This window comes from Trachypithecus francoisi, unplaced genomic scaffold (genome assembly GCF_009764315.1).
Source record: "Trachypithecus francoisi isolate TF-2019V2 unplaced genomic scaffold, Tfra_2.0 Lachesis_group20, whole genome shotgun sequence".
NCBI lineage: Eukaryota > Metazoa > Chordata > Mammalia > Primates > Cercopithecidae > Trachypithecus > Trachypithecus francoisi.
Genome location: NW_022681466.1, coordinates 11,815,418 through 11,833,847, shown reverse-complemented (window position 1 = coordinate 11,833,847; position 18,430 = coordinate 11,815,418). Strand labels below are relative to the sequence as shown.

At 47.5% G+C, this 18,430-nt stretch overlaps 1 protein-coding gene across 8 annotated transcripts in view; it reads right to left on the bottom strand.

Annotated features, from left to right (window-relative positions):
- Positions 1 to 18,430, bottom strand: part of RNF213 (ring finger protein 213) — a 142,253-nt gene that overhangs the window by 17,829 nt on the left and 105,994 nt on the right. For 6 of the 8 annotated variants that reach the window (XM_033182516.1, XM_033182517.1, XM_033182520.1 and 3 more), the window contains 17 exons: positions 17,660 to 17,805; positions 16,040 to 16,194; positions 14,614 to 14,826; positions 14,142 to 14,323; positions 13,374 to 13,494; positions 10,105 to 10,205; positions 9,813 to 9,995; positions 8,290 to 8,459; positions 8,094 to 8,193; positions 5,691 to 5,802; positions 5,036 to 5,249; positions 4,605 to 4,795; positions 3,269 to 3,391; positions 1,943 to 2,053; positions 1,271 to 1,513; positions 852 to 933; positions 35 to 69 (listed from right to left, as the gene is read on the bottom strand). In XM_033182516.1, the coding sequence (XP_033038407.1) occupies positions 35 to 69; positions 852 to 933; positions 1,271 to 1,513; positions 1,943 to 2,053; positions 3,269 to 3,391; positions 4,605 to 4,795; positions 5,036 to 5,249; positions 5,691 to 5,802; positions 8,094 to 8,193; positions 8,290 to 8,459; positions 9,813 to 9,995; positions 10,105 to 10,205; positions 13,374 to 13,494; positions 14,142 to 14,323; positions 14,614 to 14,826; positions 16,040 to 16,194; positions 17,660 to 17,805 (2,482 nt within the window). Of the gene's footprint in view, positions 1 to 34; positions 70 to 377; positions 804 to 833; positions 934 to 1,270; positions 1,514 to 1,942; positions 2,054 to 3,267; positions 3,392 to 4,344; positions 4,496 to 4,604; positions 4,796 to 5,035; positions 5,250 to 5,690; positions 5,803 to 8,093; positions 8,194 to 8,289; positions 8,460 to 9,812; positions 9,996 to 10,104; positions 10,206 to 13,373; positions 13,495 to 14,141; positions 14,324 to 14,613; positions 14,827 to 16,039; positions 16,195 to 17,659; positions 17,806 to 18,430 lie in introns of those variants that run through there. The other 2 variants (XM_033182521.1, XM_033182523.1) reach the window with 2 other exon arrangements.

Here is an 18,430-nt window from a genome sequence, read left to right as displayed (position 1 = left end):
CCCCTCAAACCCTATCTTAAATACCAAGACTCACCTCTCCCACAGAGCAAGGATGGCCGTTGGGACAAGCTGTGAAGAGAACAGGACACACATTGGCTGATGAGGTTTCACTGAATGACCCACATTGAAAAGGGAAAGCTAACTCTACTCTCTGGCCCTGACCAAAATATGAGAATGAGTGTCCAGAGCACCCCACACTAATTTAAGTTATATGACACCTGCCTGAAGCTTAATAAGTGTATGTTGTCAGTGAAAAATGTCTCAGTCTAATTTTATGAAGTAAAAAGCAATTAGAATATAGGCCACACCAGCGGTACTTTTGGAGGCGAGGTGGACAGGATTCTAGACCTTTCTATCCTCTTTGGTTTTTTTTTTGTCATGAGCATATTTTATAACAACTTTAAAAACTAGGTTTAAAATATTTACTCAGGCAACAGCAAAATTTACATGTCATGGGTTATATGAGTCAGCCTCCCAGTTCTATATTTCATGTATTTCAGAAGAGCTATCTTTGTGTCAAAAACTTTGTTTTGTGATGGGCCTTTGAATATGTCTCTGATGTGGTTCCCAGGCCTCCCTACTCCCAAAATGGCCTATTCCAGAACACAGAAGTGCATCACAGAGCGCGTTTGCACACAACAAAGAAATGAAATGGTTTGGATCGTCCAGCCGGCAGAGTGCCAGCTCCTTCTAGCCTTTCATCTTCTGCAGATGCCACGGGTAGAATGCAGGTGGTTTTGAACCCTGAGTCACAAACCACAGGGACCCCAAGTCGAACCCAATGCTTCAAAGCATCTGGACACCTTTTGAAGCTGAGAGGAGCGTGGGGTCATCCAGACCCCAACACTTACTGTACCAGTGGACTCCCTCCAGACCCTTCCACCTCCGAGCTTGAGCCAGCAAGTCTTCAGGCATGGTTGGAAGAAAAGCATGCTGAAAAACAAGAAAACAGAGATAGCTCTAGATAAGTGAGCTTGTCGCCTGGGTGCTGCTGCTCAGCAGGAGGCCTAGAGGAAGAAAGGGAACTCTGCTTTCCTTCTACTGGACTTCTGAAGCGATCTGTGAAGAAAACAGAACAGCTCCCTGTGAAATAACAAAGGGCAAGCAAGTCTGTCACTGTCTTGTGTGCTCAAGAATCAAGTGACACAAAGGCAGAGAACTGAGGAGATAAAGATGCTCAAGGGTTCCCACGGCTGCAGCTCGGTCTCTACAGTGACAAGCTCTGGGGGGTGTTCCGGTGAAGGCTGATGGAATTGTGGCCTACTCTTACCGCCATGTTGGCTGGGGAGAAGGCCAGATTCTTTAGGGGTTCCAAGACTTTATTCTGTCCACACAGAAGGACAGCTGCAGCATGAATGGCCATTTCTGTCACTGTTCCCTGAAGGTGGTTGTCACTGGGGCCTGCCCTCAACAATGGCAGAGAATTGTCCATGAGCGATGTTGCAAAATGGCTGATCTCAGGAGGTGAAAGGATCTTGCATTCGCCAATGAATTTGCTCACAGCTTCACATTGCTGACAGGAAAAAAAACTTAACATTAAGATGTATCAAACAATATTGTGTGAACTGCTCTTAGGCATACACTGACACCAAATATACATCAAATATCGAGGTAAATAGGGAGAAATCACCACCATTTGAGGGGGAAATTTTTCAGAGAAGAGAATTGTGCATATACAAACACAGCATCCACATACGTAAGCATTAATTTTGATATTCTGTTTTGTTTTACATTATCTGTTGTTCTTGGCTTTAGTTTTCATTATAATTCTACAAGCTTTGGGTTAAACAGAAAATAGTTCCTCCACATAACGAGGTTGAAAGCCTCTATCCTAGATTAAAAAAGAATTATGGCATGATTTGTGTTGATAAGTTTCATTCTATTGAATAAAGTCCCTCCAAATACTGAGACTTTGAACACAGCCCTGCAGGTGGTTACTCACCTCTGGTGTAGGGTGGAGGCTTGCATTGTGGGATCTATACAAAATAGCCACCTCTCTGAACAGTGTTAACAGGAAGTAGGCTGACTGCTGGCTTTGGGGGGTCTTGCAGGCCTGCAAAATCAAGGGTATCAAGTGAGAATTTAAAAGCTCATCAGATTTTTTTTTTTTGAGATGGAGTCTTGCTCTGTAACCCAGGCTGGAGTGTAGTGGCACGATCTCAGCTCACTGCAACCTCTGCCTCTCGGGTTCAAGCGATTCTCCTAACTCAGTCTCCCGAGTAGCTGGGATTACAGGCGCACACCACCATGCCCAGCGAATTTTTTTTTCTTTTCTTTTAGTAGAGATGGGGTTTCACCATGTTTGCCAGGCTGGTCTCAAACTCCTGACCTTGTGATCTGCCCACTTAGCTTCCCAAAGTGCTGGGATTATAGGATTGAGGCCCGCCCCCCGCCCCAGTCCACCAGATCTACCTAAGGGCCAGAGGCCTGCGAAGGTTGCATGTGAAAAGAAAAGTGTCTCATCCCTCAACCCACTCCTCGGGGAAGGCGCCTTTTCAACCCACCCACCAGGGAAGGAGCCTGTTCAACCGACCCCTTGGGGAAGGAGCCTTTTCCAGGCCTGGACACCCGGGGTCATGCCCCACATGGGCCATCTTTTGGTGAGCAACTTTTGGGCTACAAAGTTCCTAAAATACTCTCAGATTAAACTCAATGCATATTTAGCAGCCAGCTTAATGACAGAAGCAACGGAATCACCATCTGTTCTTCTGACTCCTTCACTGGTCTTAGAAACTTCTCCTGAGCAGAAAGAGTATTTTCTATTTCCTCTTTTCCTGGCACAGGGACTCAAAAAGGAAGCAAGACCAGACCAATTTAAAGGTTAGATTCTAAAAACATCTTTATATTTTTTAACTTCCCACACTACACCAACATATGTATTTTTATTAAACACACAAGCATATCTGAACTATGAATACATATAGATATGAATTTGCTATTAATAGTTGTCTCAGCATCTTTGTTTTCCAGCAGGGTCTCAAAGGAAGTAATGGACATAAATCAAAAGACGCTGCTGATGGCCTTGGCAGATCAGCAAGACACAGCAAATTGTCAGCTCAGCTGCCGCAGCTGTCCTGTTCCAGCCACTGGTTCACGCACACCGGCCAGGTGCACCCTGGAGGCCGTGGGCACGTGACTTCCAATACAGTGTCACATGATGGGCCGCGTCAGTGGTCCACCACCCTGCATCATTTGACATAAACCAGGGAACACGCAGGCCCCAAGGGATGCCACCTGGTATCAGAGAGAAGCCAGGGGCCCACCCTACCTTCAGAGCAGTCTCAATGCCCAGCGGCTTGCACTCGAGGACAGCTTTGGCCACAGCATCACGGAGAGCCTTGTATTCATCGCCGTATACCAGGTACCTATCCATCTGGCCTGGGTGGTCCTTCTGCAGCCCCAGGAATACAGGGGTTAGTTGGGGGTGAACGATGGGAGGAATGTTTTGCAAAGAACCGTATTAATGGGTGCAGGAACCTAGTGATCGATCATTCGAGGTTTAAAGGCAGCCGAGCTGGGATTCCCCAACCTGGTCTGAGGCAGGACAGTCTGGTGCCGTCTTCACAGGGAGCTTCCTCTGCAGTAGAGGAAGAGGTGCGAGTGCAGGGAACGCCTGCCGATGGCAGTGCTACCTGGGGAGGTGCTTGCTTCTTCCATTCATGGCATCGCACCACACACCTGAGGCCGGGTGGCTCAAGTCATGTCAACTCTAAACCCCAGGTGGTCAAACAATGCCGGGGTTCTTAGTACCATTTTTGTATCCCCAGGACAATAAGAATTTGTTAATTTCTGGGCATCTGGAAAGGACCACTGAGAGGCTTTGAAGCCTTTTTTGTTTGTGTTTGTTTGTTTGGGACAGAGTCTCACTCTGTCACCCAGGCTGGAGTGCAGTGGTGCAGTCTCAGCTCACTGCAACCTCTGCCTCCCAGATTCAAGCAATTATCCTGCCTCAGCCTCCCAAGTAGCTGGGATTACAAGCACCCACCACCACATCCAGCTCTTTTTTTTTTTTTAAGTAGAGACGAAGTTTCACCATGTTGGCCAGGCTGGTCTTGACGAACTCCTGACCTCAAGTGATCTGCCCACTTTGGCCTCCCAGAGTGCTGGAATTTCAGGTGTAAGCCACTGCGCCCAGCCTAGCCTTGAAGCCTCTTATGCAATTATATTCCTTGTTCTTGCTCTTGCCTGTCTCTTGCCTGCCAGAGGTAAAAAGGTCGCACCTTGCAAGCTGAACTACATTTCATTTGCTGAAAGCAAAGGCCACAAAAATGTTCTACTTTCCTTGAGTGAAGTTCAATGAGAAGTGATGCCTAATTCAAGAAGCTCTGAGGTGAGCGTCCTTACCTTGGCCCTACAGCAGGTGGTGTAACATGGTCATAAGCTGGGGCGAATCAGCTGAAGCACAGACACAAAGGGCCAGACAGACAAGCGCAGGTTTCCCTCCTGGCTCTGGGGATGCTGAGGGCAGGCGGACGCAGAAGCAGTGGCACCATCCCTGGGTGTGGGGGGCGGTGTGGGGGTGTGTTGGTGGGTGGTGTGTGGGATTTGGGGTGTATGAGGCTGTGGGGGTGCATGTTTGTGGGCTCCCGGGCCCCACTTCTCACCTGCTGCTCAATGACTTCCTTGGGGAACACCCACTGGCACGGATGGCCGGGCTTGGAGAGGCCCTGCACGAACTCCATCCCCCGCTGGCTGCTGAGCTTCCGCACCAGGTACACCCGGTGCCAGTCGTTCTCCCCCCGGGTGCAGAAGTGCTTGACTTGCCGCAGGTAGCACTGCTTCTCCTCGGCCATCTCTGAGAGGCCAACGAGAAAGTGGGTGAGCAGCTGGTGACTTAGGGCATTTATTGTAGGACACTAGGTCAACCAGAGGGCACAGGACCTACCCACAGGCATTCACAGAAACACGTCCAGAGGAGAGGGGACGTGGAAAAGCCCAGTCATAGTCTGTTCTAGGAACCAGTTTCCCATACTTCCTGAATTTCTAAATGACAGAGTCTTTACACCCAAAGTAAAGCAAGGCAGAGAAGACTTGCCTGGGCCTCCCTCAGGCTCCGAGAGGAAATCTGAAGCTCTGTCCAGGCAGAGGCGGATCCGGGCCACCTCTTGCAGGTATTCAACTGAGGCCTCGTTGGCCGGCTCTCGGCCACGTCTTACTGGAGAATACGTGTTAAGGAAACGACCTTCCTCTCTTAGGTGGTTCAGTTCATCATTTCTGGAGCAAGCACTGGTCTTCTCATGTATTGAATCCTAAGGAACAAGAAAGAAAAGGATATTATTCTTTTCAAGCTTCTACAGTTGCCAGTGTGACTGTAGAAAAGAAGGATAAAGAATGTTGTTGTAGGTTTCAGTGTAAATTTCTTGACTCATGGAAACCTAATATCCCTTTTTATTTATATTTATTTTATCTTCATATAAAAATATGAAGATAATAAAAAAAATCCATAATGTCCCCACTCAGTGATAACCACTGTTAACTTTGGTGGTATATTCTCCTAGACTTCAATTTTGTATGTATATGCACATAAATGCCAATATATACATGGCTGAAGGCAGAAGCAGTGTCTTGGAAACCTTTTCTGCAAGGAACAGAGCATTTGTTAATTATACTGACTAAAATTATATTCTGTAAATTTTAAACCATTGTGGTTCAGTTTCCCAAAGAAATTCAGGGAAGGAGAGTTCGCTTACCTCCAGGCAGTTGATGAAGAGCATGTACAGTTCAGTTTTATCTTCAATTATGAATGCTTTCTTTTTTAACAGGGTCAAGTAGTCCTGAATATAATCTTTTACATCATCGAAGCTGCAGAAAGAGAAATATTATTCCTGGCTTTCTCAGATCTGGAGACACACCTTACTAAAAAAGCATCTATCTATCGGTCATCTGTCCTCTGTGTGTGTGTATAAACATACATACATACATATATGTAGTTTCTAAGATTTTATAGAAAACCTTTTAGCATAATACTGGAGGAGTATAAAACTCACATTTTAGACCAGCTGTCCTCAAGCTTTGGTTTCAGGACCCTTTTATAGTCTTAAAAATTGAGAACCTCGAAGAGCTTTTATGTGGGTTATATTATCAATATTTTTTTTTTTTTTTGAGGCGGAGTCTCGCTCTGTCGCCCAGGCTGGAGTGCAGTGGCCGGATCTCAGCTCACTGCAAGCTCCGCCTCCCGGGTTTTACGCCATTCTCCTGCCTCAGCCTCCCAAGTAGCTGGGACTACAGGCGCCGCCACCACCTCGCCCGGCTAGTTTTTTGTATTTTTTTAGTAGAGATGGGGTTTCACCGTGTTAGCCAGGATGGTCTCGATCTTCTGACCTCGTGATCCGCCCGTCTCGGCCTCCCAAAGTGCTGGGATTACAGGCTTGAGCCACCGTGCCCGGCCATATTATCAATATTTATGATAGGAATTATGAGACATTAAAAACAGGTTTCAAAAATATACATTCATTTAAAATAATAAAGCTGTTACATGTTAAGTAACATTTAAAATATGTTTCCAAAACATGAATCAGTGAAAAGAGTGGCTTGGCTTGGTCTTCCATTCCTGCACTGGCCCTGAGGCCTGGCTCCTGGAAGTCAGCGGCCTGCCTGCCCTGCTTCTGCTCCCCCTCGCTGCGCCATATCGGAGAATATGAGGAAAATCTGTCCTCATACACTCAGAATAGTGAGGAACATTTTAATAGTTTTTGCAGATCATTGTGGATATATTCCTTAATGCTGTGCCAACAGTGATAAATGGTCATGTCTAAAGGTTAATTGCAATGTGGAGCCTAAAACTGTATCAATGCATTTTTCAGTCAATTATGTTAAAAGGTCTGCCCATACTTTAAATAGAATTTTTTTCTTTTTTGACCCACAGATTTCGTGACATCAAGCATTGGTCATTTGGAAAATATTGGTTCACTGGGCTGTGCAAGTCTTGTAAAGGTGGACACATTTTTATTCTGCGTTTTAAAAAAAAATTCATATTCATTAATATCACCACAAATTGCCCCGAAATGTCTTTAAGTATTCGAAAGCTCACAGGCTCGTAGTGAAGAATATAAGCTTTTCAGAATTTTAATTTCAGCTTAAAAGCTTGAATGTTATCATCACCAACCAACATTGTCAGTTGTTTGGCTGAGGCCGGCTCACTTTGCTTATTTCCAGGAGAGGCCTGCCCAGCCCTGGACACCTGTATCGGGTGCATCCTTCCTCCCGGCACGAGTGGCGGTCCATGAACACAGCAGCCGGCTGATAACTCAGGGCTTGTCATGAGTGATTTTCTGCGAGGCAGCTGTCCAGCGTGTAGTGGGAGTGTTTTGTGTGTGCTTCCCATTTCCACAAAACATTAAGAAATTAAATCCTTAAGAGCCAAGATTTAGTAAAACTAATGAAACTGGCATGAAGAAAACCACGTGTGCATGGCGGTGAAGAAAACAATGTCTACAGCTACTGCGTCTTCACGTGAGGGGCCAGCAGTTTCACTCATCACCGCTTTTGTAACATCATAAGCATCAACATGTTTTTTAAAAGGCAAATTTATCTTAGTAATCTAATTTTTAAAATAGTTTTAACCTCAGAGACCCACCTCACACCCAAGGGTCCATACCAACACTTTGAGAACTGCAATATGAGATCAATACAAGTACCACAGGTGATACTATTCTTGGATGTCAGCATCCTTTCACAAGGAAATAGAGCCCATGATCAGGGGAACAGAAACTTAGAAGACGTCTAGGCCATTCAGGGTGAGCAGGATTCTAAGCTACCATCCGAAAAATCAGAAAGCTGGACCACTGTGGAACCAGGCTCAGCCCACAGATTCCGCCCTCTTGAGTTCTGTGTCCTTCACACCACCGTGGTCCCTTCACAGCACTGTTGGCTTCTTGCTAGATGTGTGCTTGTGGGAATACTAAACTCATGTGCCTACATGTGACAATGTCAGAATACATAGCCAGTACAAGTAACCAGGTCATGTCTCACCGAAAAAGCTCCCCAAGATCATGTACTACCTACTAGTCACGACAAGGAGACTTGGTAACAAAGAGAACGCCGCAATGAAAAGGCCAGGGCTTTCTAGAAGCAAGTCTCCATGTTGTTCTTACCTGTACTTCAAAAGCAGTTTCAGTATCACTGAGCGGATGACAGGAGTCTTATCCACAACATCATTGAATGGAGAGAGAGATTTTGTGTGTTCACGGCGTCCTTAAACCAGAAAGAGAAAGGCAGCTCACTGCATGAGACGTGCAGAAGTGAGATGAAGAAATGAGCTGCTAGGTTTACAGGAAGAAAGCAACCTACTCTGGGGAGCGTCTCTTAAGAGCTCCTTTTGGACGAAGAGGAGAGAGAGCAGGCTCTCAATCACTTCCTTCTCAGGCGGAGCGTTGTCCTTGAAGCACATGGCGGACACCAGGTCTACGAAGAAGCTGTTGCACATCTGCCGGAAGCGGGCGTGCTTTTCAATGGCTTCCCTTAGAACACGAGAAAGAGAAGACAGGTGGACGGTGTTTCCCAAATGCCTCCTTACAGAAGGACTTGAGATTTGACAGCATTTCATTTTTTTTTTTTTTTTTTTTTTGAGATGGAGTTTCACTCGTTGCCCAGGCTGGAGTGCAGTGGCGTGATCTTGGCCCACTGCAACCTCTACCTCCCAGGTTCAAATGATTCTCCTGCCTTAGCCTCCCAAGTAGCTGGGATTACAGGCATGCACCACCACGCCTGATTAATTTTGTATTTTTAGTAGAGATGGGTTTCACCATGTTGGCCAGGCTGGTTTTGAACTCCTGACCTCAGGTGATCCACATGCCTCGGCCTCCCAGAGTGTTGAGATTACAGGTGTGAGCCACCACGCCTGGCCAGCATTTCACTTTTAAACGGAAAGATTCAAGTCACTCCTCTCACCTATTAGAGCTAGTCTTCAGCATTTCAACAGATGATATTTAGATGCATCCCTTTCTAGAAACACTTTGATCATTTGGACCAGCCAACAGTACTCTTCAACATCCCAAAGTATGTCAACCCACCCACTGGGCTTGCCTGGTGCTCCACTTTTAGGAGGCCTGAGAAGGGAGGGAAGGGGAAGGAAAGAAAACCAACCACTCACAGAGCAGGGCTGAGGCCTGCTGAGTCCAGAGAGCTAGAGCTGCTTTTAACCACCTCCAAAAAGCTAGACAAGGAGTGGGTTGGTTCTCAGGTCAGTAACTGTGAATAATACTGATGCATTAAGACCAGTGGTGTCGGCCAGGTGTGGTGGCTCATGCCTGTAATCCCAGCACTTTGGGAGGCCAAGGCGGGTGGATCACCTGAGGTCAGGAGTTCAAGACCAGCCTGGCCAACATGGTGAAACCCCGTCTCTACTAAAAATGCAAAAATTAGCTGGGCATGGTGGTGCATGCCTGTAATCCCAGCTACTTGGGAGGCTGAGGCAGGAGAATTGCCTGAACCCAGGAGGTAAAGGTAGCAGTGAGCCGAGATCATGCCACTGCACTCCAGCCTGGGCAAGAGAGTGAGACTCTATCTCCAAAAAAAAGAGTGGCATCTAAATTCCTTGGGCCTCTGGTGGGGACCTTTGTTATGACTTTCTGGCTTAGTTCCTCCGTATTTGCGCTCTCTCAAATCTATATGTATATGTCTTGGGGAAGAATAATCTTGAGATACTAGATATTTATGAAAGTACATACAGTGGCATCTCTTTTGATAGTTCTCTGAGGTCAGGTTTTCTACCAAATGAAGGTTAATAGAGTTTATATTTCTGAATATTGTGTTTGCCAAAAAAGGAAAAAAAAAAAAAAAAGAATGCTTTCTTGAGAGAAGGGGTGTTTTACCTGTGCCCTTGGGAAACAGTTGGCGAGAATTTGTCTGGCAAGTCGGTTAAACAGTAGGGGCACATCATCTGCCCTGGGGCAAACCAGGCCCTGAGGCAGCGCAGGCAGTACACGTGGTCACAGGGCAGACAGACGGGGTCCTGTGCGTCTCCCAGGCAGATGGGGCACGGCTGGACCCCAAACCTAGAATCCAAGAAGGGCAGTCAGTTCTGAAGCAGAGAAACTGGCCAGAAGTGAGAACCACGAAAGGTTCAGAATTCTCGCCTTCATGGATCCAAACCTAAGGTCTCACCTGCTGAGGGTCTTGCTGGCTCTATCCTTGCATTCACAGAGGGTGCTCATCACGGCCTCAAAAGGCCTGTGCGTCTTGACGTCGGAGTTCTCTCGAAGACACTGAAGAAAGGCGGTGACAGGGGTCATTAGCAGTGGGGAGGGCTGAGGGCAGCCAGGGGCCAGGTCAGGCAACAGAGGGAACACCACATTCAGAGTCAGGGCTGCGACGCATGCGCGTGAGGTGCGAGGCCTTTGTGATTCTGTGTTTAGCACTTGAACTCTGAATGCCCTTTTTGTGATTATGCTGCTTGTCAGGGGACTACATTCTCAAGTTACGATTTTCCCTCTTCTTTCTCTTTTAAGGTCTCCTCCCCTCCCACTATTAAGAGATTTCATACTCTAAGTAATAATAATGACCATCTGTATACCCCCCACCAAGCTTTAAGAAATCTCAGCATTTTTGGAATATTTGCTTTAGATCATTTTGTAAACATTTTTAATTTTTTTAAGTTTTCTTTCAGCCTCCCAAGCTGCTGGGATAATTTTTTTTTTAGAGAAACTTACAATTTCACATCCCTCCCTCCCTCCCCAGAGGTAACTACATTTCTAGATTTCTAGGATATGTTAGGATAACTGTAAGCATGTCTCAACATGGGGTTGAATGTTATTTTGAATGTTTTAAAACTTGATATCAATGATATCACACTGTATTGAGGCTTCTGAAACTCATTCTCTTCATGATACCTTAGGTCCAGATCACTCCTGTACCCACGGATGAAGATACCAGTTACCCATCTGCTGGTTAATGGGCATTTAGATTTTTTCCAATTCCTGACAGTCCTGTATTCAACATTCTCGCATATGTCTGAGAGCAAATGAGTTTATCTAGGATATAGTTGGAAGTGGAAACACCGTTTTTTAGGCAATATACATCTTCAAAGGCAATACACATTATCACTGTACAAGACAGTTTAATGGCTGTGCTTACGGAATTTGATGGGCAGGCATGATGTTGGTATAGACATCTTAATATTATGTCTACCTTGGGCATTGTGAGCTCAAGGAGAGCACCTTTCTGTACCAAGTTTGACAAGGGTATTTCTTTCTAAATAATTTTATCAAATGCTTTCTCTACATTTTGAAATGATCATTTAGAGTTTATCTTTTAATTTATATAACTGATAACATTTACAGATTTTTTTCTTTATTTTGAGCCATCCTTGAATTCCTGGGATTAATCTTAACTTGGAAGTGATGTGTGTATTTTAAGTATCCTAATAACTTTGTCAGTCAACAACCCAATTCAAAAATAGGCAAAGGACTTGAATGGACGTTTCTCCAGAGAAGACAGCAAATGCCCAACAAGCATATGAAGGATGCTCACTATAACTAGTCATTAGGGAAATGCAAATAAAAACCACAATGAGTTATCACTGTGGCCATTATGAAAAAATCAGATAGGTGTTGGCCATGATGTGGAGAAATTCAGACCCTGGTGCTTGGCTGGTGGGGATGTAAGATGCTGCAGTCACTGTGGAAAATAATACAGTGCTTCTTCATAAAGTTAAACATAGAGTTATCAAATGATCCAGGAATTCCTCTTCAAGGTATATATCCAAAAGAACTAAAAACCAGGCATGCCTGCAGTCCCACCCATGCCATCCTGCAGCAGTTCCATCAACAACTTCCTGCCCGGCTGAGGGAGCCAGCCTCACGGTGAAGGGCAGGGCTTTCCCCCAAGCCTCTTGTTTCAGACGGTCCCAAGGGGCTGCCTTTCAGCTGGGGCTGGGGAGGGATACAAGTCAGGCTTCCAGCATGAAAACTAATGAGGTAAGGTCTTTGGCTGTGGTTACTTGCACAGAGAGCTGACTGGAAGGAAATAAACCAGAAACCCAGTAAGTTTCTGAGGCCATTTTATCACCAAAAAAACCTCCCCATGGTCCTAACCTCCTAAATCCTGTGAGCATGTGAGCAGGCAGGGGTCAGCTCCTTTACCTTCGGGTTTATGGGCACCTGGCCCTTAGGACCCACGCTGAACCTGGCTGAAAGCCCTGTGCATCTCCCAGAGGTCCGGGACGTGATGAGGAGACTCAGGCTACATGCTGTGTGGGTGTGGGGAAAGGGCAGCATGGGGGGCACCGGCTGTGTCCTACCCTCTCTCCACCTTTTCCTTTATCAAAGGAACTCCAAGTTCCACCTGGCACATGACCACGCCACGAAAAACTCCTCAGCTTCTTACAGCTCGGTAAGGCCGAGTGCCCAAGTTGAGGATCATGAGACACTAGCTGGCGTGGTGTGTGCGTGTCCGGGATTGGGCTCTTAAGGAAAATGGCCTGTCCTCCATCTCCCCTGCTTTTTGTCCCACAGGCTGTGACGCCAGGCCACAGGGTGGAAGCTGAACATCAGGGACACCAAAGGGACAAGACAGAAGGAGCTGGGGCACCTGACTCTGTGCCAGCCTCCGGGAACTGGTACCTTAGCCTTGGGCTGCTCACACCCGTCCTGGGTGGGAAATCAGCTGATACTGTGTCTCAGTCACTGATGTCCTGATAGGTCAGGGTCGACACATCCAGCATCTGTGCTGGCCTCCTTTTAGTAAACCTTCCTGTGCTCCAAATGTCGGACAGCCAGCGCTGCCTCTTCCAGACCCCCTGGCAGTGAGGGCTCTGGATGCGCTCACGTGAAGGTCACGGGTGCGGGTGAAGCAGAGGCCGTGTTTGGCTGAGTGGCTGTTGGTGCTGGACACCACTGCATGGCCACAGAGGTCCATCACTGTAGGGTCACAGGCTTTTTTCTGCAGGAGACCACCCCACATTAGTAGCTTTATGAAGGGCATGGTGGTTTCCCGTTCCTTGGTTCTGCTGACAGCACTGTTTTGAAGACCCCAACCCCAGTGGCATTCTCCGACATCCCTGTCTCCATGACTGTGACAATGTAACAGCTCCCACAGGCGGCCGGGTAGTGGTCTGTTCTGGGATCACTCTGAAGGCCAGGTTATCCCTCCCAAAGGTTTCACAAGCATGTTCCCTGTGTCAGCCCCTTTCTGCACACAGTTCCTGGAATCGCTTCTAAATGACACACTCTGACTTAGCAATCAGCAGAGGGTAAATAATTAATTAAACATGGAAAATATAATGGCTTAGGGATGAAATCACCTTCCTTTGCACATCTAGACAAAACGGTCAGAGCCAAAAGAGCATCTCCCGGCTGCGGGTCAGTGTCAGCGCTGTTCTTCCTTCTGGAAAAGGGTGGATCCATGCGTGTGCTGAGGCCAGCCCAGGTACTCACCTTGTCTAGTAAGAAGACGTGCTCGGTCACCAGCCTGCATAATTCGGGGACCCGGCTCTCGGTTCCTAGGAGCACATGCTCCACAAAGAGTGCGGTGGAGAAAATCCGACTCCACTGGGCTCTGTCAAAAGAGGGCGTCACTCACTCACTCAGCTCCCACCAAGGAACCCAAAGGTAAAATGAGGAGTGAGACGGAAGAGATGAGGACCCGGGGTCCAGGCCCGGCAGCTAGGATTACAAGCAAGCCCTATGTGACACTTCCTGGCCCGCCCCCAGCTCATGCCCTCAGACGCTCAGCTGGGACTCGGTGTCCCACTCGAGTCCCTCTGCATGGGGTACTGCCACAACCTGCTCACGGCACGATCCTGCGCCTGCCAGGTCCCACCTCGCCTTGACAGCCCCTCAAAGGAACTGTCTCCTTAGGGAAGTGGACTCTGGCCCCGAGGGCCTGTCCTGCTCCGTGCGCCTCCCTGCGCTGGGTGTCCTTTCTATCACAGCATTCCTCACACGGTGTCACAATATCCCACTTGTCTTTCTACGGCCTCAGTACACAGTGAGCTCCCTGAATGCACAGCTGCCGCTCGTGTCTCCAGCACCCTAATGGGATGCCTGGCACTCACTGAGGGTTCAGCAAACGTGAAGTGAGGACAGAGCCCCTCCCATGGCCGGAGCACCTGCCAGTCTTCCTCACGGACGTGCCTGGCACTTGGCAGGCTCCTGGTGAGCACGTGCCAGATGAAGCAGCGGGTGATGGCTCCTGGGTCTCACCTGACTTCCCTGATGACAGCCTGGGCCAGGCTCCCACTGCCTTGCATGTGCCCATCGGAGCAGATGAGCTCCAGTGGCATAGAAAGATTCTTCACCAACTGTAGCCACGCCTGGGGACTGGGCTTCAGGGTGTCTCTCGTCAGCATCTCCGTGCAGGCCATCGCGGCAAATGCGTCCAGGGTCTGGGGAGACAGAGCAAGGCGTGGCTGAGCGTTGCCCCTCCCACCCGCCCACCAGAGGCCCTGGCGGTTAGCTGCGTGTATACTTGTGTCCCAGGCTTGTGACCTAATCTTTCATTGTCTAGGATGTGGGAAGCGTCAGCGAGATGTGTTCTTAACATCTCTGAATTAAGCCGAGGTATGTGCCTTGTGAAGAAGTCTCCCACTAGGAACACAGCTCCCAAAGCTCTCCATTCCGAGTGGAGTTGGAAGCACCCCACGGCTTGCTCAGGGCAGGCGGAGGAGGGCCGTACCATCTCACATGCAGCCAGCTCATGGTTCTGAGGGGCTTCCATCAGGCTGTGGAGAACCTGAGGGTAGATGGTCAGGATCCTGGAGAAGTTCTGCAGCCGGCTTCTGAAACGCTGGTAGGCAAGGTGCACCCACGGTAAGGAAACCTCTTCCTCGGGCGCTTCTGACGCCGCTTTCAGTTCCCTAATGCAGGACCACAGAGCCATCTGCAGAAACTGGGATTCAAAAAGCTTTTAGAATATATTTTTAAATTCAAAAATGGTATGTTTTCCCCGTGGAAAATCAGAACTATTGGAAAACCATACAAGAGGATATTAGAAACCATGCATGCTATTCTGTCTCGTTTGCTTCTGTCTAGTTTTCTATCTGCCTCTCCTCCCACGTTAAGGTCACTGTGTCTTCTGGGCTTTTTGCCACTGAACATGACATCATGAATTCCTCTATGACTGAGTATACTTGTATACTTGAAAAACATGGTTTTAACGGCAGCTCAATAACCCATCCTATGGCCATACTTTAATTTGCCCATCCTGTATTTCTGGACAATTAATTATTTTTAGAAGCAAAGCTGAAAAGGACATCCCTGTAACCAAATATTTGTCCACGTCTCCAGGAGTTTCCTCAGGACAGAGTCAGCAGTTCAGATCAGATGAGGTTCTCGACTGCTCTGCTAGGCAGCCCTGCAGGGCGCCCGCTGTGCACACCACTGTCAGCCGCGTGGCCTGGCCCTTTCTTTGCAGCACTGGCCAGCAGCTGTCCTTTTTTAAAAAGAGCTTTGCAAAATGAATACATAAACATGGTATCTAAAAACTGTTGTGTTGATTTGCTGCTATTAGTAAGGCTAAGCAATTTTTCAAATGTTTCCTGGATGTTGATATGCTTAATGATATGATTATAAAATTGTTGTTTTATAAGGTTTACCCATTTTTTAAAACTTAGGGTATTTTCTTATTGATTCCTAAGAATATTAACCTGTAGTCATATTGGCTGTAAGGATGTTCTTCAATTTATCACTTTCCTTTTTTATGTACTGAAGTTTAAAATTTTTAGGTAGTCAAAAGTATGACTTTCTATTGAATTTCACTTATTTGTTCTTACCCTATAGAGTTAATTACACATTTACCTTAATTTTTTCAAGAGAAATTTAACATTTAAAAAGAAGATATGTCAGGGAAATTGGAGGTCTTCTCATGTTTCCGGAGAGCTCTGTGTTTTAGGAGCCCCTGGGTGGTGGGCTGAGGGTGCAGCACTGAACATTGAGAGGAGACCGGATGGCCCCTTCACCCACCAGCACCCTTCGCAGACCATGTTCTGTTCCCAGACTTCACAGCACCAGCCCCAGGCAGCTGAAGAAACGTCCTGTGTCTGCATCCAGTCCCCATTGTGCAAGCTCTACACCTGACCCTTAGCCAGTATCTAAACATCTACCTTTAACTCCTCCTCCGTTGCCACACGCATGGTCAAGAGAATGAAGTCCTTCGAGTAACACTGAAGAAGTTCCTGCTGCGGCTCTCCATGGAGCTGGGCGAGAAACCTGCCCAGAGGAGTCTGCTGAAAGATGTCCACGAACTTCTTTGGCAGTCCTGCAGAGAGGAAACCAAGGAGTGGCCTGGGGTGCGTCTAAGTCATGACACTCCCCCGCCTCCAGGGTGCTCTGGAGTGAAGGAAAATAGGGGACTTCTTGTCGAATGGGAGCTCGTAGACAAAGGGGCACCAACTGCCTGATTTTGTAGGGAACTGAAGGAATAGTCACTGTCTAGACTTTTAGGATATTTTTCTTTTTCTTTCTTTTTGGAGATGGAGTTTCACTCTGTTGCCCAGGCTGGAGTGCAGTAGGTAGCATGATCTCGGCTCACTGCAACCTCCGCCTCCCAGGTTCAAGTGATTCTCCTGCCTCAGCCTACCAAGTAGCTGGGGTTACAGGCGCGCACCACCACACCCAGCTAAATTTTTGTATTTTTAGTAGACGCGGTCTTTCGCCATATTGGTCAGGCTGGTCTCCAACTCCTGACCTCGGGTGATCCGCCAGCCTTGGCCTCCCAAAGTATTGTGAACCACTGCGTCTGGCCTGGGATATTTTTCCAGTGGAATAAAATAAAAGAAGGTGGAAGCCGTGTCAAATTTAAGTCAGAAACAGCCAAAGAGAAAAACCTGAGATAAGACTGAGTTGTATGTTGCATGGCTATAGGTCACAGCATGTTTCAGGAACCCCCAGGTCCATCCAAGTAAATCAGGAATAAGTGGGCTGCTCTTCAGGGGCTGGCGTCACAGACCATGCAAGCTGGAAAGATCTGGCTTCTAGTGGGCGGGCTATGGCCCCTAATTCGCATGCTGTCATAGAAAAGCAGGGTCAGTGGGGTACTGTCCTGAGAAAAGAATATGCTCATGAGGAGAGAGACTGCTTTGAGTTTGTTCAGAAAAAGTGGCAGAATGGTAACCTAGAAAAAAGGCCACCTGGAGTCTTCCAAGTGGTGGATAAGTAAACATGGAAGATGATTGCATGTATGAAAGATAGCTTTTGCAAAAGTGTTGCGTTGTCCTTGGTTTTTCTGGACTATGGCAAACCCTCTGGCATCCGGCAGCAGAGTCCAGCACTGTGTCTGGGCTGTGACTCCTGATGGGGCAGCTGGGAGTAGGGGATACTCCAGGCGCTCGTGCCTTCTGAGAACGCCTCCCCTGGGGGCATCTCCTGAGTCCAGTGCCCCAGTCTGAGAAGGCCCAGAATGGGAGTGACCAGCTGGTAGAGATGACAGTCCTCTTGCCAGAACACACCCCATTTCACTATATACCTGGCCATCACGGCACTATAAACCATTTCACGGGCTCCTGCTGCCATAGGACCGAAGGGTTCTGGTCCTGCTGGGGCCTCTCCTTCAACAGAAACTTTAAAATGACACAGTGACATAAATTGGATGCTACTGTACAAAGTGTGAAAACTAAAATGCAAAATTCACCTTGTGATGGTAGCCACCCACCTGCTTTTCACTGTCAGGCAATCCCTTTGTGATTGACCTGTGCTGAATCTGACCTGTCTTGAGGTAGCCTCACCTTCTGCGTCTGTGATGTACTGAGCCTGGACCCACAGCTCCTCCAGATAGTCCTTGATTCTCCAGCTGAAAGGTACGTTGTTGGAAGCGTTCTCGGAAAGGTTCATGTAGTTCTGCACCATGATGTAGGCCATCTCACCTTTATGTCTGCAGTAAGGTGAGTGACAGTACAAAGAGGGTTTGTGAGACGTCACTCAAAACACAAGACCCGCCACTGATGCCAGCTCCTCTCAGGCCTCAAAAACAAGGGGCCAACAGGCCAGGCAGACAGCGCTGATCTATTTCACAGTCCGGGGTTTCTGTTAAGACAGAACTAGGGAACTAGTTTATGCAATCTTTGTTTTACAGGCAAAACAAAAACAAACCAGGGCTGGCAGGGGTCAAGGGTGTTGCCCAAAATCTCCAGCAGAACCAAGTCTTCTGGTTCCTGAACCTGTCTTTCTTTGCTAACTTGTAACGGAGCACAACTTGTTCGACAGTCTGTTTCATGAACACAGCAGCGCCTTGTCTTTTAAATAAGTGTTTCCACTGGAATTCAAATTCCATTTCTTTCTCTCTTTCTTTTCTTTCTCTCTCCCTCCTTCTCCTTTTTTTTTTTTTTTGAGATAGGGTCTCTGTCACCCAGGCTGGAGTGCAGTGAGTGGTGTGATCATATCTCACCTCAAACTTCTGGGTTCAAGCAATCCTCCCGCCTCAGCTTCTACAGTAGCTAGGACTACAGGTGCGCACCACGTTATGCCTAATTTTTAAGTTTTTTGTAGTGACGGGGTCT